General features: G+C 47.6%; 2 protein-coding genes across 13 annotated transcripts in view; both read right to left on the reverse strand.

Moving 5' to 3' along the window:
* Positions 1-589: 589 nt before the first annotated feature.
* LOC5668096 (uncharacterized) lies at positions 590-9208 on the reverse strand. The gene has a single exon (XM_061661644.1). It carries the CDS (start codon positions 9198-9200, stop codon positions 5175-5177), a length of 4026 nt encoding a protein of 1341 aa, XP_061517628.1. The 5' UTR covers positions 9201-9208; the 3' UTR covers positions 590-5174.
* Positions 9209-9400: 192 nt separating this feature from the next.
* Positions 9401-18331, reverse strand: part of LOC1277872 (receptor-type tyrosine-protein phosphatase kappa) — an 83413-nt gene continuing 74482 nt past the window's right edge. For all 12 annotated transcript variants that reach the window (XM_061661654.1, XM_061661652.1, XM_061661651.1 and 9 more), the window contains 14 exons: positions 18167-18190; positions 17738-18018; positions 17502-17636; positions 14302-14442; positions 13335-13501; positions 13002-13137; positions 11559-11808; positions 11192-11268; positions 10955-11086; positions 10648-10869; positions 10455-10549; positions 9798-9933; positions 9621-9727; positions 9401-9540 (listed from right to left, as the gene is read on the reverse strand). In XM_061661654.1, coding sequence (XP_061517638.1) covers positions 9647-9727; positions 9798-9933; positions 10455-10549; positions 10648-10869; positions 10955-11086; positions 11192-11268; positions 11559-11808; positions 13002-13137; positions 13335-13501; positions 14302-14442; positions 17502-17636; positions 17738-18018; positions 18167-18190 — 1877 coding nt within the window. In that variant the 3' untranslated portion in view covers positions 9401-9540; positions 9621-9646. The remainder of the gene's footprint in view (positions 9541-9620; positions 9728-9797; positions 9934-10454; positions 10550-10647; positions 10870-10954; positions 11087-11191; positions 11269-11558; positions 11809-13001; positions 13138-13334; positions 13502-14301; positions 14443-17501; positions 17637-17737; positions 18019-18166; positions 18191-18331) is intronic.

Below are 18331 nucleotides of genomic sequence, written 5' to 3' on the forward strand. Positions count from 1 at the left end.
TCAATAATGAGAATGATAAAACGTGAAACAATACATTAATTTTGTGTTCTTCTATTAGAAATGGGGATTCAAAAAAGGGAAAAATACGAATTGTTGTATGATATGGGGTTTATCATCGGAAATTTAACCTATAGAACGGTATTGTGAAATATTTCATTCTGAACCAATTTGAAATAGGAACCAAAGAACGGAGCTTGAATTTCTTTTCAATTGGTCGTAATACAATTTTATGATTATAAAACGAGCTGCGGATTTCTTTTTGAACGAAACATTTGGTTTTCGTTCCTTTTCATCGAATACGCTTGAGCAATTTTGTTGTCCATGAAATGCGATGAGCTTCCATAGTGTGGTGAATGGGGTGGTGAATCATGTGATATATTTCATCGCATATTTTGAATCTACGGTTGTTGGTGAAATATTTAAAACAAGACCTAGAGCACAAATTTAAAAGAACAATATACGAGCGTAGCTTATCAATAATCTTAAGTTTGAACAATTCATTGATTGCAGCGCATTTTAAGCCTCTTTTGAAGTGCTCATGGGGCCCTGAAAACAATGTGAAATATTTCAGTGTAACACGAAACAACCGTTTATATTCCAACGATGTTTTTTTTCTTTTTATTTTGATGCTGGATGTATCTGGATTCCACAAATATAAAAATAATTTTATACTCTGGGTTATACAAAGAGCTTCTTGTTAACGAAATAAGGTAGACATTCAACATACAATTTTACAGTACAACATAAAACTCATACCGCTGATATTTTACGCGCACCTTTGGCTGCCTCTTGCCTCTACTATTCGCTCCCACCAACGAACGGTCTACGCACTTGGTGTGGTATGTATGTGTTTAGTTCATTCCACACACCACTCAACGTAAAAACGTAACACAACAAGTGGTAAATTAGTCTACACAACTAGGAGCTGATATTGTACAATCTTACTGTTTAACAATTACGTTCGGTCTGTCTTGAGTTGGTGCTAGTGAGTGTGTATTTCTTCTTCTGCTCCGTAGCTCATACTCTACAGCACGTACATACAAAAATCCTGTTTTATTTCTCATTTTCCATCGATTTTTAGCCGATTTGGAGAGGTGTGTAGTACTGGTTAAAACCAAACCTGTCTCCCCTTTTGAGTCTCGCTGTGATGTGATCGATCTCATGAACCTCACGATCGATCTCATGAACCATTCGATCCCCTTTCTATTATTGTTTAATTTATCTACTTTTTAACAATGACATCTACACACACTGGCATTCGCTATGCTTATCCTACACAGCACATCTCAATGCGCTTCGATGCGCTTGCACGGATGAGTTGGAGTGATTCTTTGGCTTCGATTGCCTGTACAAAGGGTAACGAAAACGTGTATAACAGTTTTGAAAGTAAAACGTTAAGCATCCAAAAACAAAACATAACTATTTGTGTTTGATTGTGTGTGTGTTGTATATATTGTTCTATTATGATTTGTTTTAGTTATTTGAGCTATAGGATGTGGAGGAGTTTCTTGTTTAGTTGCTGTGCGTTATACTCCGACCATTCTGGACACTAATCCGAACTTCCCTTCTTATCTGGTCACGAAAATTGGTACCTAAATACAACAAATAATGCTTGACTTGTCTCGTGTGTCTGTGTTTTATCACGTTAATACTTAACATTTACCGAGTGTTTTTTGTTTTTGTTTTGTTTTTGGTTTTATTTATTTTACGCTTTTATCTTTAGACTAATGGGTTTTGTTTAATTCCTTGCCGTGTACGAGGAGTTTGCCTACACGGTACACGTTTAGTATCCTTGATGGTTGCCTTTGCTTGACGTTTTTTTTATACGGTCATTTATAGTTTTCTTTATTTTTATTTAAAGTAACGTTCTATGTTTTACATTTGCCCTTTTTTGCTCGTTAAAATCTTTCCAGCTACGAACAACAAAAACGAACCGACGCGGGCAGCTTCAGCGGCCTCGACTCAGGATCGATATTAGCTACGATAACAAAAACAGATTGGGAATCAAACATGCCACGTGGCCCATAAATAAGAACAGCATCTACGCGTGTAGGAAGAGAGGGATAAGAGCCGGGAGCCTGCCTAACTCACTTGTCAATTCCTCCTGCGCTCCTGCGCTTCCTGCTGCTTCATTAGCCTTGTAGGTTATCCTATTCTCGCGCACAAAAAAAGAAACTACAAAATCAAGGCGTAGATGATCCGCTTGGCAGACGTCCAACCCCAAGATGCATTCTAAACGCAGTGCCTGATATCCTTTCCCTAATTGCCCTGATCTCACTTCCATAAATCGCTTCCCCGTATTCGCTCCATTGTCTTAAGGCCATTCGATTGTTTGAGTGCAAAAAGAGCGGGTACATCGCTTATCCAAAAAAAGCTGCAAAAATGTGTGTGAGTTTCGAAACGGTGCATAATTGTTCGCGAGTACGATCGCACTGAAACTGAGCTATAGCAGCAACAGGGGTACCACCCTAAGAGGCAAAAGCTGACACGATCGTTGCACGAGGAGAAAAAGCTTCCAAAAACCGCACACCTCAATTCGAGATGCAGACTGAAAATGAAAACTGAAAATGATCAGTAGGAAATACAGTACAAAAACTATCCAAAGCCAAACACGATCGCTTGGCGGCTCGCTTGGTACAACTACTTTCTGTCTTGTTGGTTTGTTTTGTTTTGTTTCTTTACCAGTTAACTTTCATTTCCCTCACTACCCATCGTGATCTCGCTTACAGCAGTATCGAGCTTAATTTTTGTATGTGTGTGTGTGTGTGTGTCCCTAAAACTGTGTGTCTACAAACGTATGAGCCTCGCTTTCTGTAACGTGTTCGGTGTTACTCTTTGTAGTATATATTCCTTCCAATTTATGCTACACTAAGATAACGTTCGCGATCGTTCATCTCCTTACGATCGTTCTTATTACCACATGGCAAACAAAGCATATACATCTTTACAACCAGTTGTAACACATGTACATTCTACAAATACACGAAAATTCACACACACGCACACACACGTAAACATCTTGTTTAGAGGATGTTTGGTTTGGGGGGTTTCCATAAAAATTACTATTATATCAGTATATCGCGCCTCCCGTACCATAAATACACACACATACACACTGCTCTCGGGCGAGTTTTCACATACATTCCATCAAACACATTTAAACTGTATCACGGTTTGGTTTAATTCAGTATGTTAAGATCCTTACGGTTAGGCTTAGCTTAAGTAATGTATGAGGATAGGGTTGTTTTATACAGTATTTGTATAACAGAACAAAAAGGAAACGCTTCACCTTAGTCAGGTAAGCAATTTGAAGATCAAGTTCATATTTTATCGATGATCAACATATCATCTCGAAATGATCACTAAAAAGCCAAAGACAAATTAAGATTCATTTTTCCTACAGCAACTAAACCATTTCATGGAAGAATTCCTAGTATGATGATTAGTAAATGTAAGCCCCATACAACAAGGACCGATCGACAGAAAGGAAGTTATCGGTGTAACAGCAACAATAACAGGAAATATTTACCTTTAATTCTTTCTCTCTCTCTCTCTCTCTCTCTCTCTCTCTCTCTCCTTCTCTTTCTCTGTGTATGTAACATGTGTATTACATGCATGAAACTTGCTTAGCTTAGGTTGACTTAATATGTTTGCTTATTCATTTCCTCTTCCGCTTACAATGGCACCCGGGCGTTCTAGCGTGTGACACGCCCGGGCTTTGGTGTGCCGATTGCAGTTTCCAGAAAGTAAGCCTATTGAAGTTTTAGAACGTTTCATCTTTTTGCTCGGTTTGCGATTTACAAGGTTGTTTTGGTTTGTTTTTGTGTGTGTGTGTTTTTTTTTGTTTTGTTGCTTCTTCAATCAATATTATCTACAATGCCTTTGTGGTTGTAACACATGTGAGGCGAGATGTGTTTCTTTTTTAGGGTTTTTTTTCTTCTATACACTGTTTATGGAACTCTTCTACGGTAAGTCTAGTGGGTTTACTAAGTACGATCATACACGCATCACTTACAGTAACACATAACACCCACACACACAAAAACATGTACACACTCTCTCTTGCTCTCTCTTTTTCTTCCTTTTTTTTGACGACAGCAATCCACCGAAGATCGCGATCGCGATCCTTAGTAGTGTATAACAGTAACAAAGGCAAATAGCACACCGGTGCGCATGTGTTTACAAACCGAAGTCGACTTCGTACACGATAGCGTTAACATTGGATAAGGAGTAGTAGTAGTAATAGTAATAGTAGTAGTAGCACTAGTAGTAAGTGGTTAAGCTTAAACGACTATGTTTCTCTTCCTCTTCTACACAACATTGCGGTGGAAATATGTAACGGCAAATGAAATCTTCTCTCCATGTGTTCGTGGTCCCATCGGAATAGAAAACTCGGCATTAACACTAACTCCCCTGTTTTTGTTTTCCCTGTTAGCTGAGCTCTATCTATTCTACAATTACTCTCCCCCCATCTATCTACTACCGTTTCTGTCCGTTTCACATCCAAACACGAAATACAAACCACACACACACCCCTCCGTATTAGCTCGCGCACCTCAAAACCAACTTCAAAATGCTGGCCCAAAATGGTAAAAACGGTGGCCAACGGAAACAAAAGTGGTAGCGAAAACGGGTGAGCACGGAGGCTGGAAACGGGAGGGAAAGAAAGGCCCTCTAAGACGTTCAGGATCGATCGACCCAAAACCCAAAATCCCTACCATGCTAGCCAATTTGTTACTCTAGAATCTTAATCCTACTTACTTGGATCTGTGTATAAATACGTAAGCCGTCGCGTGTGGTTATCGTGGAACACAGGCGCCACTGGGCGCCTTCGAAAGAAAAGTGGGAAAGGATGGGCCGACGACAGCTGACTACCAAACGGATTCCCCCCATCCCGGATCCGGGCGATCCGGTAGGGGGAGGAAATCGTATAAAAAAGTATCGCGCTTCGGGCACGCAACGGACAAACACGCACCAACAACGCACATCGACCTACTACAACAACTGGATAAAATAGCTGCCTGCGCATACGGACACGGAATGCTCCCCGTTGCGTACAGAGCAGTGGTGTACCTTGTGGCGTAACCTCAACGCGCGCTGCCTGCCTTGCGCTACACTGCTACTACTGGCAGCACCGATAGTGTAAGGATTATTGTTACAGTGTTGCTTAAATTCTATAATGGAAAACATTTGGTTTTATTACGCAAGTTACCTAGCGACTGGCTGCGCGCCTTCTTCAACCGGTCGGCCTTCGAAACCGAACCACCCGTAGCTTCCGGTGCCCCGTCGACCGGCGGCTCGGGAGCTGTCGGTGTAGTGGCGGCGGTTTTTGCCACCGCCACCACGCCGCTAGAGCGTGTGGAGCGGAGCTTCATCTTGGCGAACGATCGTCCGCTTCCGCTCGGCTCGAGTGTACGCGGTTTGGCACTTTCTGGCGGGTCAGTAGTGATAGGAGGGACGGAAGAGTTCTGAGAAGATGAGGCCGGTTTCGGCATAACCGGTGGTGATGGTGGGACTGATGGCACGGTCGATGCAGAGGATGGCACTGTGCCATTTTCTTGCTGGGTTTCCTCCGGTACCGGGATCGAGATGTCGTCCGTGTCGAGATTGATGTGCTCGAGCATCTGCATGGAGTAACGGGTGGGAAGATCGCTCAGTAGCTTTAGCACATCACCGAGATGAGAAGGTCCTTCCAAGGGGGACGGTAGTGGAGGTGGCAAGGGTGGTTTTTCGGCGGCAGCGGCCGCTGCCTGCAGCGATTCCGTCTCGGCGCGGGAAAACAACAGATCAAACTCTTTCGTGATCTCGGACGTGAACTCGGAAATTGTTGGATCGTGCAGATAAGGTTCCTCGTCTAGGTCGACGATCGTGTACTCGGCCGTTCCGTTGTGATGATCGAGCTCAAGAGGTTCTGCTAGTTGAACGGAGGCACAGTCTGTAACAACCTTCGACGGTTCTTCCTCGCTCGGAGCATCCAACGGTAGCTGCTCATCCGAAAACGATTCTTCAGGCGTTAACGTAAAGTCCTCAATGTTCCAGCTCTTGATGCGAGGAACTTCAGAGCACGCTTCTCCCGCCATGTCTACGCTACCAGTGCCAGTGTCCTGCTGCCCTCCAGCCACACCCACGTCCGCCGTGATCGACGCACCACCCCCGGATCCACCTCCGTTCGTCGTGTCCTCGAAGATTTCGCTCTTGATCGAGAGGCTTAACCGCGACGTACTACAGCTGTCCAGGTTCATGTTCCGCACCGTGTCGAACGCGTAGTCCGTCAGGGTGGATTTGTTCAGCGTGCCGCTCGAGTTACTCAGCAGATCCAGCGAGCCCGTCCGCTCGAGCGTGCTGACACAGTCCGACTTGAGAAAGTACTGCTCCATCGAGGCACTGTGGGGTAGGTTGTCTGATGTTCTCTCGGGCGTTTCATCCCGCATCGACTCCAGGATGCTTTCCTTCGAGCAGATCTTGTAGATCGTAAGCGTTTCCTTGTCCGTCGCGGCGTACCGTTCCATCCGGAAGTCCTGCTCATCCTCCGATCGCGCTTCGCAAGTATCTCCCACCAAATCTTCCCGTTTTACTTGCGTCGGCTCATTCACTTCTTCCGCTTCCTCATCCACATCCGCTAGATCGAAGTCATCCCCACTAACGCTCGCCTCGAAGTCGTTGTTGCTGCGATGAAACAGAAAGTCCTGTATGATCAGCTTCTTGCCGTCGGACTCGTTCTGTGGCATCAGATAGATCTCGTCACAGTCCGAATCCATCGAGGCGACGAGCTCGATCGGGGGCGGAGGCAGCTGTAACCGCTGCAACCGTCGCCGTTCCTCCTCCTGCTCTTCTTCCTCTGCCAGCGCTAGCTCGTCTTCGTCCTCCTCGTCGAACTCGTTCTCATCCGCTGGGTCCTCTTCTTCCTCGTATTCCTCCTCGTCCTCCTCCTCGCCCTGATACTCCTCCTCTTCGCCCAGCTCCTCCTCCTCATCGCCCTCCTCTTCTTCTTCCTCCTCTCCCTCCTCATCTTCTTCGCCCTCTTCGTCCTCCATTCGATAAGGATACCGCTGAACGTACGTGCCGTCGGGCAGCGCTATCAACCCGTTCCGCTGATAGTAGATGTTCTCGATGCTGTAGTGCTCAATGTCCTCCTCGTAGTACTGCTCGTCGTACAGGAACTGATTGTATTCCTCCGCACCGTACTCCTGCTCCTCGTCCTTCTCGTCGTGATAGCACACCCCATCGTAGCTGTCCTCGTACAGTGTATCAGTTCGGAACGAGAACTTGGGTTCACTTTTCTGCCGCAACAGTTTAAAGTTGCGCCGCCTATACTTCCGTATCGCGCCCAGATGCCGGTGCGACTCGTAATGACTCGAGTCCGTCCCACTGCCATGACTGTCCGTGTCCGTCCGCACCGTTTCGTGCTTGTACAGTCCACTAAAGTCCTGCGAGCAAAACTTCTCGTACAGCTCCATCGCGCTCAACCGCACGCTGCCCGTCGTGTTGTAGAACGCTTCCGACAGGGGCGATGTGCACGTCGTCTCGAGATTCAAACACGCCGTACTGTTGTTCTTCACCGAACCCTTCTTGGAGCTTTTGGTCGACTTGGTGCGATAGTAGCTGATCTCGTTGTTCGACTTCGACTTGTTGGGCGATGTCTTGCCGGTGAAGAGAAAGCGCTTCCCCTTGAACGTGAACCCCGAGCCCGACTTTTTGCTCCCGAACAGGGACGATTTCGACGAGCTGATCGATGCTTTCGACTGCGAGTGTATGGATTTGACGGGCGAGCGGGTCGCGTTGGGAATGCTTTTGGTGGGCGACGTGAACGAGGGCTTACCGTCCGATGCGGCGGCACTGCTGGCACTGGCCGTGGACTTCTTCTCGTACAGGGCCGACGTGCTGAAGCGTTTGCACTTGAGCAGCTTGTTCATGCGCTTGAACCGGCCCAAATTCTTCTCGAACAGATGCCCAAACGGGCCGTCGTTGGTGGAGGAGGTGGACGATTTCCCCCCACCGTCGGACGCGGAACCAAGCTCGAGATCGGTCGGCCGGTCGGGTTTTGTGGTGGGTGCTGAAGTGGAAGGACGCTCGGGATGTTCCTCGGTTCCCTTGAGTGATGCCTCTACCGCGGGCCGATCGTTCGCTGTGTGCGATCTTCCGTTCGCCGTCTGTGCACCTATCTCATTGCCGTACACATCGAACGTGTTCTCGTAGCTTTGGTTCTTCCACGCGTTGTAGTCCGGCGCTCGCTTCTTGCCCACCTCGTCCAGCGTGTCGCTATCGCTCTTGTACTCCCGCTGCAGGTTGTTCTTGAGATGCATCCGATAGTCCTGCTCCATCTGCTCGAGATCCATCGTGTCCGAGAACACGGTATCGATCTCGTCCGTCGATATGTTCTTCGAGCTGTCGTCCGTGGACTTGTGCGTCTCGGACGAGGGATTGCTGCTGCGGTAGTCGGCAAACTGTTCCCGCCGCCGGTCCCGCGTCGGTGTGTACTGGGAGCTGGACACGCTCGACTCCTTCTCGTAGATGTTACCCTTCAGGAACTCGGAGTCGGTTCGAACGATCTTCTTCGATTTGCGCAGGATGGGTTTGCGAACCGGCGGCGAACTCCTGGCCGAAGGGATCATGGAGCGACCCTCCTCGAGCGATTTGTTCTGTGGCATTATGCTGGCCGGATCTTTGCAGGCAAGCGCTTGCGCCACTCCCTCACTGCTGACGTGCACCTCCGTGTGGCTGTTGGACTTGGTGAGCCGTTCGGCGCTTGAGTTTGCGCTCGAATCTTTGGTCATGTACGAGCCCGTGCTTAGGCTACGACTTTTCGCTCCCGCCCTGCTGGTCGAGGGTGGTGTCGCTGAGTGAACGGGCAGCTGCTGTGTGGTGAGTATCCCCTGTGGTGTGACGACCACACTGCCACTGCTCCCCACACTGCCCGTGTGCAGTGGATGCAGATGGTGCGGCGATGAGTGGTGGATCGTGTCGGCACTTTGCTTCGCGAGCCCGGCGGTAGAGGTAGCAGCGACGGCGGTCGTGGCGTCACTAGGCAGCATTACGGACGTCCCGCTCGGTCCGGCCAGCCCGGCGGTGGCGGCCGCAACGAACGGCACAAACCCAACGCTCAGCCCGACGCTGCTGCCCACCGAAGTCGTCGTGGTGGCCGTCTCGTCGATCGTCTGCGCGAACAGCTGCGTGTTGATGATGCGTTCGTTCAGGTTCATGGTTTTCTGGCTCAGGCGCGATATCTCGTTCGTGATGTCGAACGTGCCGACCGTCTTGAGGCGGTCGAGCCGGCCGCGGGTGCACCGTTTCGGCGGCTCGTTACCGCCCAGGCTGTACAGCCGGCCCTTCTTCTTGCGCTCACAAATGCGTCCGTTCTTGTCGATTACAAACTTTTTGTCGTCAAACGATTGACAGTGATCGTACGACTCTCCCTTCTGTAGCTTTCTGATGTTCTTTTCCACGATTACACGACCTGCGTTCGATAGTTCTTTGGAGAGTTCGGAATTTGAGTACTCGGGCGTAAGCGGGATGCTTTTCCCTCGTCCAAATTCAATAAACCTGCAGTGGGGTGGTAGAAGGGAAAGCATTAAGCACTGAGGAGATGGGCTGGAACATTCAGTCTCATCGGTTGTACTCACCACAGATCATCGTGTAAATCGCTTTCTCACTTCTTTTCTTTCAAGTCTTTATTCAAATAGTGCAACACGTAGTGCAGCACCAGGTCGTAGCAGTACTTGTATTCAGTCTGTCAAGTGAAAAAGGTAAAAGTTGTTCAAAAATGCATTGCTTAATGTTGGGTGTGCTCCTCCATTTACCATATTGTCTACGAGTTGCGGCCGATGCCTTCGCACAGTTTTGACAGCCTGAAACACGTCCACCTCGCCGTGCTGGATGACCTGCTCTATGCAGGCGTTGGCGGCACAGTACACACCGGCCCGGCTGCGACCATCGCTGGAAGGAAAGAGGATTATTAAAAGCTTAATTATTATGATCGCATCACGCCTACAGCAAATGACGTTACTTGCAAATGTTTGAATTAATTTCCCTATTAACCACTGCAATAATTGAAGCCCCATAGTAATGGAAATTCAAAGTCATCGATTGGTTCCACACAGTCCGAACCGGCATACAATCGATTTCAATTAATTCGGCTCTCGACCATTTCTCTTCCATTCTTTCTTGTCCCCCTCGTTTGTATGGCGCACCTGAATACTATTCAGGGAAATAAAAAACCGAACGACAAAAACGATAGTTTTGTGCAAAACCCCCGTCCATTGTTTAGTTGGGAAGCAAAGTTTAAAGCACCAAAGGGTTTTAATTAAAAACCGATTCCAGAGAGCAGGAGGAGGAGGAGGAGCATAACAAAAAGAGAAAATTCTGACCTCGCACACAATGTTGCTATCGGTGAGCGGGAGGGGTTGCGAGTGGGTGGTTCTAATTGAACTGGGGGGACGATTTTTTTCTGTACTTACGGTGACACCACGCAGACGGGACCGTAGTCCGTTTTTTGCCTCCATCGTTCGACCATATTCATCAGCTCGACCAGCGAGTTGGTCGACGTCGGTACCTGCACGAATGAATGCAATGTCCCAGAAATGGTTTGATTATTATCTGTTCGAGCTTTGTGTGTGTGTGTGTCTTTTGTGGGATAGTGGGCAATCGTACCTTGTGGCCCATCGGCCAGCAGGTGAGCTGGAAGAGTTGCACCGTTCTCGGCGGTGCCTTCACGCCCGCCATCAGCTCGGTGAGCGAGATGACCTTCTTGTTGATCCGGAAGATCCACGACTTGATGTTGGAATAGTGCTGGTGCGAGATGTGATCGATCGTGAACACCGGTCCGTACTTTTTCGAGTGACGACCCTCGGGCCAGAAGGCAGGATATTGTTGCTGAGGGGGGAGGGGAGAAAAAGAGAAGAAGCATTCGGTAAGAATAAAGTTCCCCCAGTGACAGCCGAGGGTGACGCTTCCTTACCGAATTGTGAGGTGGCTGGCAGAGCACGACGACGGCGGCACATTCGTGATCGTAAACGAGGGACCAGAATTCACCGCACGTCTTCTGGAGCGGCCATTCCGTGACGATGTACTCGCGCGGTTTCGTGTAGCCCTGTAGTGTGGCGCGAGAGGCAAACGAACACAAATGTATGATAATATATTTGGGCGTCCCCATCTTCCCAACCCAACGTGGCAAACAAAGGTGAGGTGTACTTACGTCAACGAACACGGCGTTAATGTAGTCGGTAAATGAATTTCCCTGAAACGAGCTAAGGTAAGGACGGAAGTTATCAGCTGTGGCAGGTGTCGGTGGTGAGTCAGTTTTTATATTCCATTTGTTTTTTTTACCATCCCGTTTTAGGTACAGAGAGCGTAGCGCCCGCCGGAACCGGAACCACCACGGGGAGCGAAAGAACGAAAGAAGAAACAAGAAAATCATTAGCATTACGCGCACCATACGACTGTTACAACACAGCGCCTGTGTGTGTCGACAGTGCTGATAATTGAATGAAGCTTTTGTGTTAAGCCCAAACGCCAGCCACGGTAGCACCTGCGCTTCCCCTTCCCACCCACTGCTAACTCACGTGGTACGCAGAGGACGTCGCGGTTCTTCTCCCGATTGTCGCCCCGGTGGCCGCCGGCACAGTCGCCGATGGTGAAGCGGGGCGTCTGCTTGCAGATCTGGGCATACTCGCGCTGGTACGAGTTCATCTTGGTGAGCGGATCCTTGAGGCTTTTCTCCTTCAGCCGCTGCGACAGCTCCTTCACCGGAAACCACGAATTGCCGCAGATAATGAACTCCTCCAGCGTGTCGTATACGAATTTGTATTGGTCCTGTGTCCGTAAATGGGAAGGTATTTGGTGGGTGAGAAGGCGTGAACGAAAGTGTAAAAACGTTATCGACCGCTGGGGAGTGTTTAGGAAGGTACGAACAGTGTGCGTGTGTGTGGAATGGTGTTTTGGTGTAGAGTGTGTTTAAAATGGAACTTATTTAAATAAATGCTACGCTTCCGTCGATGGAGAGGAAAACCCCATTTGTATGCGAAGCAAATTCAACAAAATACCAATTTTATCCCGAGCAAAACAGTATTTCGCAAAAATAGATCCATATTAATTTAATTTAACCTTAATGACACTTAGTGCGAATGAAGCTCTGCAGTACTTTACGATTCCGGGAGCGCAATAAAAGTCATATTAATTCACCGATCTCATCAATTTACCCCAACAACCGTAGCAGAAGAGCTCCATTTTTGAAATCTCCCCCTCTTTTTTTGCTCCTATCCCATTGATCATTCATCGAAACTGCGCTTTCAATCAATTCTCGAAATGAATGTCAAGCCGCAGTCTAACGGAGCGGAAGAGAGCAATACCATTACTGGTCCGCAAGCTGTGGACGGGTTATTGCGCGGAAGCGTGCGGAATACATTTCAGTAATAGTAAAGCGCAATCCTCACCGCAGCACAGAGCAAAATAGAGAAGGCCATACACCCCGGGGACGGGGGGGAAAAAAGTCGAGTAGAATGCGACTGTTGCGACAGAGTAATTGAATTGTTGAAACACCCCATCACCGAGCAACGCGGGCGCAATCGAGCGAAAAAGTGATAAATGAAATATTTAAACAGCGCCAGCAGAAGTAGCAGCAGCAGTTGCTGGGAAATGTTACAAAGAAGGCTACAAAGAAGGAGGGGCGGTGATGAGGTCAAATATTGGAATGTCAAACGGAAGTAAAATTAAATTGATTTGTTTTGAGAACGAAGGGAATGGATGGATGCGCCGGATGCAGCGCTTGGTTTGGCGAAATGCAAGCCCATCGAAGCATCGAAGTATGGACATTAAGGTGCAGCAGCTTTCATTTGCATACGCTGAGCTATGCTTTTCCTTGTGCGGGGAAACATTCTTCGTCCACAACGATCCTTTTTGCTATTTAGATGAGCTATGGCGGACACGGGACAGCCCTTCGGGGTGATTTGTGTAGCGAATGCATAATAATGCAGAACAGCAGCAGCAGCAGCGAGTTTGCAACTTACCACGTTCTCTATAAGGCCTTTCCGCGACTGGCGTAGCTTCTTCAGATAGCCGAACACGTGAAACGAGTCCTCCTCCTCGGCCAGCTCCATGTTGGCATCGATGGCCAGGTATACGCCCGATCGGCCACCACCGTCACTGGGTTGGGAGAGAGAGATGTAATGAGAAACAAAAAAGGAAATATGTTTATGCGAACCATCCTGTTCGGCCAATGTCTTGTCTTTTGAATGTTAATTGAAACAGTTTGAATTCCCTTTTCATAACAATTTAAATTGTTACAAGCGAACGTTAACCCCTTTCTAGCAACGTTTCAATTCACTGCGCCCGCCACTTACTTGCAGTGCACCAGCATCGGACCGATCCGGCTGTTCGCTTTGATGATTGTCCCCACGACGGCGCGCACCCGCCGGCGGAACTCGAGAATTGCATTGGAAAAAGGGCAGGTATGTGAATGCCATTCGGTGTAGTGAAACTGTAGTAAAAATCGCTCCTCGGAAACTACCTGTCGGTGGGGATAGAGAAGAAAGGAACGGAACGAAACAGTGTGTAAAGAGTAAAACGCTTCGGGCCGCAAAGGCGCACAACATTCCAGTGTGAGCTGGGGACGTCTTTACTGAGGACGTGTGCTAACAGAGGAGTGTGCCGGATAGAGAGGGGACCGATACACGCTAGGAAAAATGCACATTTTCCCCAGGTACGGAGAGAGGAAAGTGGCATCATCAGAGAAAGAGAGAGAGGGGATTCCAGGCACTACCGGTACCAGAAGTAGAAAGTAAACATTGCTTAGTGTAATTGTCCCATTCATCTCACAGTTAATGAGCGAAACGTGTAAAATAAAATGTGCACCACACAGGCACACACAGGCACACAGCTAAACAGCCACGTGCAGCGTCGGTTTGTGTCGGCATGTGATGGTGTACCGGGCGCTTTGGAACACGTGTACGAGAAGTTTACTTATGCAGCAGGAGGGATGCTTGCAATGACGGAAATGCTCGGGAAAACAGGGGGCACAAAAGAACACGAAACATGTGCTGCTTAAATGTGTCATCGCGTCGTTGCGTCGCATGTCAAGACCACAAAGGATGGAGCTCCATCCGTGTGTATGTGTTTGTCTTCTTTGCAAGTTACTCCACGAACCGTGAAGGTCCGGTGTGGACGAGATGGTGCTTTTTGGGAGGGTAAAAATGCCCTTTTAAGTATTAACCAGACTGGAATAATTCCTTTTTTCCTGCTAATATTTCACTTTGTTTTACATTAATTAACATGCCATGTGCCAGCACCAGCCCGCTGTACTTTACTTACGTTATCTTTATTGAGTTTAAACAGCCTAAACGTTCTTATGTGAAAATTGGCTAGCTCCTCCTCGGACTGTATCGTGATGTGCATGTCGCCGTAGATTTCCTCCTTCTCCTTGTTCGGTGGCCAGTACTGAACACACATAACCTAAAGAAATGAGTGGAAAGTGGAAAGAAGAGAAAACACGTTAATTATGGTTTACAACAATTATGTTTATCATGCAACGCCTCTCGTAATGTTTATTTTTTTCCCTACAAAGATATCGTATTTATCGCCCTACATTCTGTCGATTTTTCGATCGGTGGTTTAGCGCGTGAGCCTTACTTTGGCCACTTTTGCCACGCCAAACTTGTATTAGCCTGCACAAGCACACACACGAGCACACTCTAAGCACAAAATAATGTGAGTAAGTGTGAGCATGTGAGGAAAGGGAGAGGGGAAAAGTTTGAACATTGATTACAACGATGATTACGGGGCGATTCTGATGAAGCTCGTTAGCCGAACGACCCAGCAGTCCACGACAGCAGCAGACGCGGCGCGAAAGATAAAGCTTACGCCAACGGGATAGTCATGCAACTCATTTAATGGAGTTTGTCATAAAGCAAACAAAAACAAAAAAGTGCTCACAAAAGAGCATGAAAGGGGAGCTGCTGATAGCGAGGGGAGGGAAAACAACCTCTAACTGCAACTAATCAAACTCTCTCGTGCAGTTTGCCCCGCTCAACAGCAAATAGTGTCCAGTCACGGAATGGAGCAAGGAACACCCGGAAATAGAAAGCGCGTTTAAAGTTAAAATACACACGCAAACACAGCCAACGGAAGAAACGCAGTAATGGAGAGAATAAACAGTCCCAAAAACAAAAAAAGTTAAACATAAATGTAAACGTAGAAAAACGACAAGTGGGCAATAAAACCTGGAAAGCAAAACCATGAAAGTAAACTAAAAAATGTAGTCCACCAAACTGCGTTTGCTGGCGAATGACAAAACTGTTCACCACAGAGACGCGCAGCAGTTGCAGCGCCAGAATTATGGTAGATTTAATGGAAATTGAATGGAAACTTTGGCCCTTTTGCCGAGGAAGTTGTGTTTGCGTGGCGAGCGAAAGACAATCAGAATGCCGGTTCGTCGCCTGCTTCGCCTTTTCAAGCACACAGAGCTTTTAACTTAGCCTTTCGGGGAGTGAGGGAAAACTGGGGAGGTGTTGGGTGAGTTTTATCAGTAAATAAAAGTAGGCACTTGTTCGGTGGCCATTCACTGTTACCAGCACCAGCATCTGCACGCTATTTGGGCCATTTGCTCCCGGAAAAGTGTGAACGATGGGGATCGATGGAGAAAAAGCCGATTTTCGAACTCGAGGAAGTACAAATAGATGAAGATGAATACATTAATTTACACAACAATTGCATTAGTGTGGGATTCGTTTAAAGGGAAGGTTGAAAGGTAGATAAAGAGACAAAAAGAGAGAGAAAGGAAATATAAAAGAAAAGAGAGAGAGAGAGAGAGAGCAGGCAGCTGGAATTAATGATGGGTGAAAGTGTTTGAGTGAAAAGTTGATTACGGCGAGGCAGTTACTGCTTTTGTGGTGAGAGTTGGTCGGGAACTCGGGAGCTAAAAAACCACGGCCATAAATAGATCAACGTTCTTCTTTCCCTTTATCGAAGCTTGCTGTCTTATTATCAATCAATGTGCTGCGCCTTGTGCGCTGGTTTGTTCGCCTCTATTTGTGCCAGATTTGCTCCTTTGTAATACTTTTCAAGCTTAGCAAAGGATGCCATGTTAGCATTTTCGCTAAATCAGCTCAATCATGATGTGGCGGCTTATGCCTTCAACGGGCTCGTTTCGCAAAGGTGCTTCCTGCTTTTTCACTCTTTCTCTCTCTCTCTCTCGGAGCTATTTTGTTTGCCATCGATTGCTTAACGAGCAGTGGGCACACATCAACCCGAAACCACATCCACCTCCTCGCACACACAAAACGGAATGTTTAAATTCCTTTCGAATCACAATTTCACACGGCAGCGGCCGCGGCGATAGGCGATAGACTTCGGTGGGAAAAAAATAGAAAAAGCGTAAAGGCAACACCGCAACACCGTTTGATCCGCCCGGATGACACTCGGTAATGGAAAAGGAATGTCTCGAGACATAAAATAATAGCCTGGGAAGAGTTGGGGGCCTCGGGGATGGGAGGTTGGACGGGTGGACCGCGCGTTCGGTGAAGCGCGTAACAGCATAAGCTTTTTGGTGGGTTGATCCAGCCTTATGGCTGGCCGTTTTTCATTTGGTGTGGAATTTATGCTTTTCCCATCATTTCTACCAGAATCGAAAGGGGAGAGGGAGTGCGATGGCAGTGGAAAATAAAACAAAAAAAAAGAAAGCCCCCGAGAACGATTTGCGCACATAAAATACACATTCGGCAAATCGGTTTATACGCCACGCCGGCAGTGGGAGGGAAATATTTTCTCAGCCGCTGAATGAATTTTCACAATTTTCTTCGCAGCGTTCTACCTTTCCCCTAGAGAGAGAGGGAGCGCGAATGAAGTTGATGTAAAAGCACGTCCGAAAAAGAAACAAAGACAAAAGCTTGAACGCCAAAAGCGACGGAGAAACCCGGTCGGTCGGGTCCGGTCGGTCGGTTGGTCGATGCTGCAGCATACGAAACATGTAAAAACGCGTTCCGATTCCAATGTGCGCGTTCCGAACAATGAACAGCGCACGACTCCTCCGGCCACACGGTGGCGAAGAGTTCTTGCGAACCATTTTCTAAATCCACGATATGATTGACGATGGATTGCAATTTAAAAGTTGGCGCTGCTAGGCAGCACCATTTGCTTAAGCGAAAAACCATTTCCCGCGAATCGCTCCCGCTGCTGCTACTGCTGCTGCTGACGGTGGTGGTGGTGTAAATTTATCGAATTAACTTTATTCCTTCCTTGCTTTTGGTTAAATCCTGCCGCCATAAAATCGTACAAAGAGGGTCCGGTTTGGGTGTGTTTGTGTGTGTGGTGAAACTAAATCTCGGACAGGTTTGTCTGTGTTCTGCAGAGACGATAAGGTGTCACGTTTATGGTTTTGCAGCAGACTGTGATGACGTATGCACGGGAGGCAAGATAAGAGCGGCAGGAGCCGTTTAAGGTAGGAGTGGTGATTTAGGAGGGGGGGGGGGGAACATTAGCATACAGCAAATTGGGCCAGCACGCCACACACCTACCTTCGTAAAGTCGAACGTCTTCGTTAGCATCACAATACAGCTACAGTTCTCTTGCCAAACCATGCGCCAAAAATCTAGCACCGTGTCCTCCGTTGGTCCCTGCGTTACGATATACGCGTTTGGCTTAAGTAAACTCTGTGGGGGAGAGAGAGAGAAGGGGAAAGAAAGAAAACACACACACATAAACGATTATGTCGGAAACGAAGCGAAAGTGCCAGTGCCAGCAGTTTGCTTACATCCACGTACGACGCATTGATGTAGTCCGAGTCCGGTGTGTTGTCGTACTTGTCTAAAACGACCCTATTGTAATCGTATGGAATGCATTTGGGGTTCTGGTTCTTGAGTGCATTGGCTTTGCGCAGGGCGTGCTTGCACGAGTTGGTTTCAACCTTCACAGCCGTCTGGAATTCGAGCTTGTACAGTATCGGGAACTTGCGCCGCTGCTCGCACAGCTTCGCAAAGTGTCGCAGTTCGGTCGGTTTGTCGGGCATCGTCTGCGATAGTGGGTTTTTCTCATCTGCGCGGAGGGAGGAAGGTAGAATGAACACAAACACGTCAAAATACCCATCGGTTTGGGGAGGGAAGTATGTGAGAAAGAGAGTATCAATGTCTTGCTGTTGAGAACAGTTAAAGATAAAAAAGAGACATATTCAGGGAGCGCTTACCTCGTGCTGACAGTTTTACTTTATCTATAAGTAATGGAAGAAACAAGATGCAGATAGAGAATTAAAATACGTGAAGTGAAGAAATTAAATTACCAAGCGACTCTTCCACGGGGCACACTTGCAGCAAACTTGCATACAGCACACTCCTTTTTGCCATTCGCTTCA

Source organism: Anopheles gambiae, chromosome 3, assembly GCF_943734735.2.
Source record: "Anopheles gambiae chromosome 3, idAnoGambNW_F1_1, whole genome shotgun sequence".
In the NCBI taxonomy this organism is placed as follows: domain Eukaryota; kingdom Metazoa; phylum Arthropoda; class Insecta; order Diptera; family Culicidae; genus Anopheles; species Anopheles gambiae.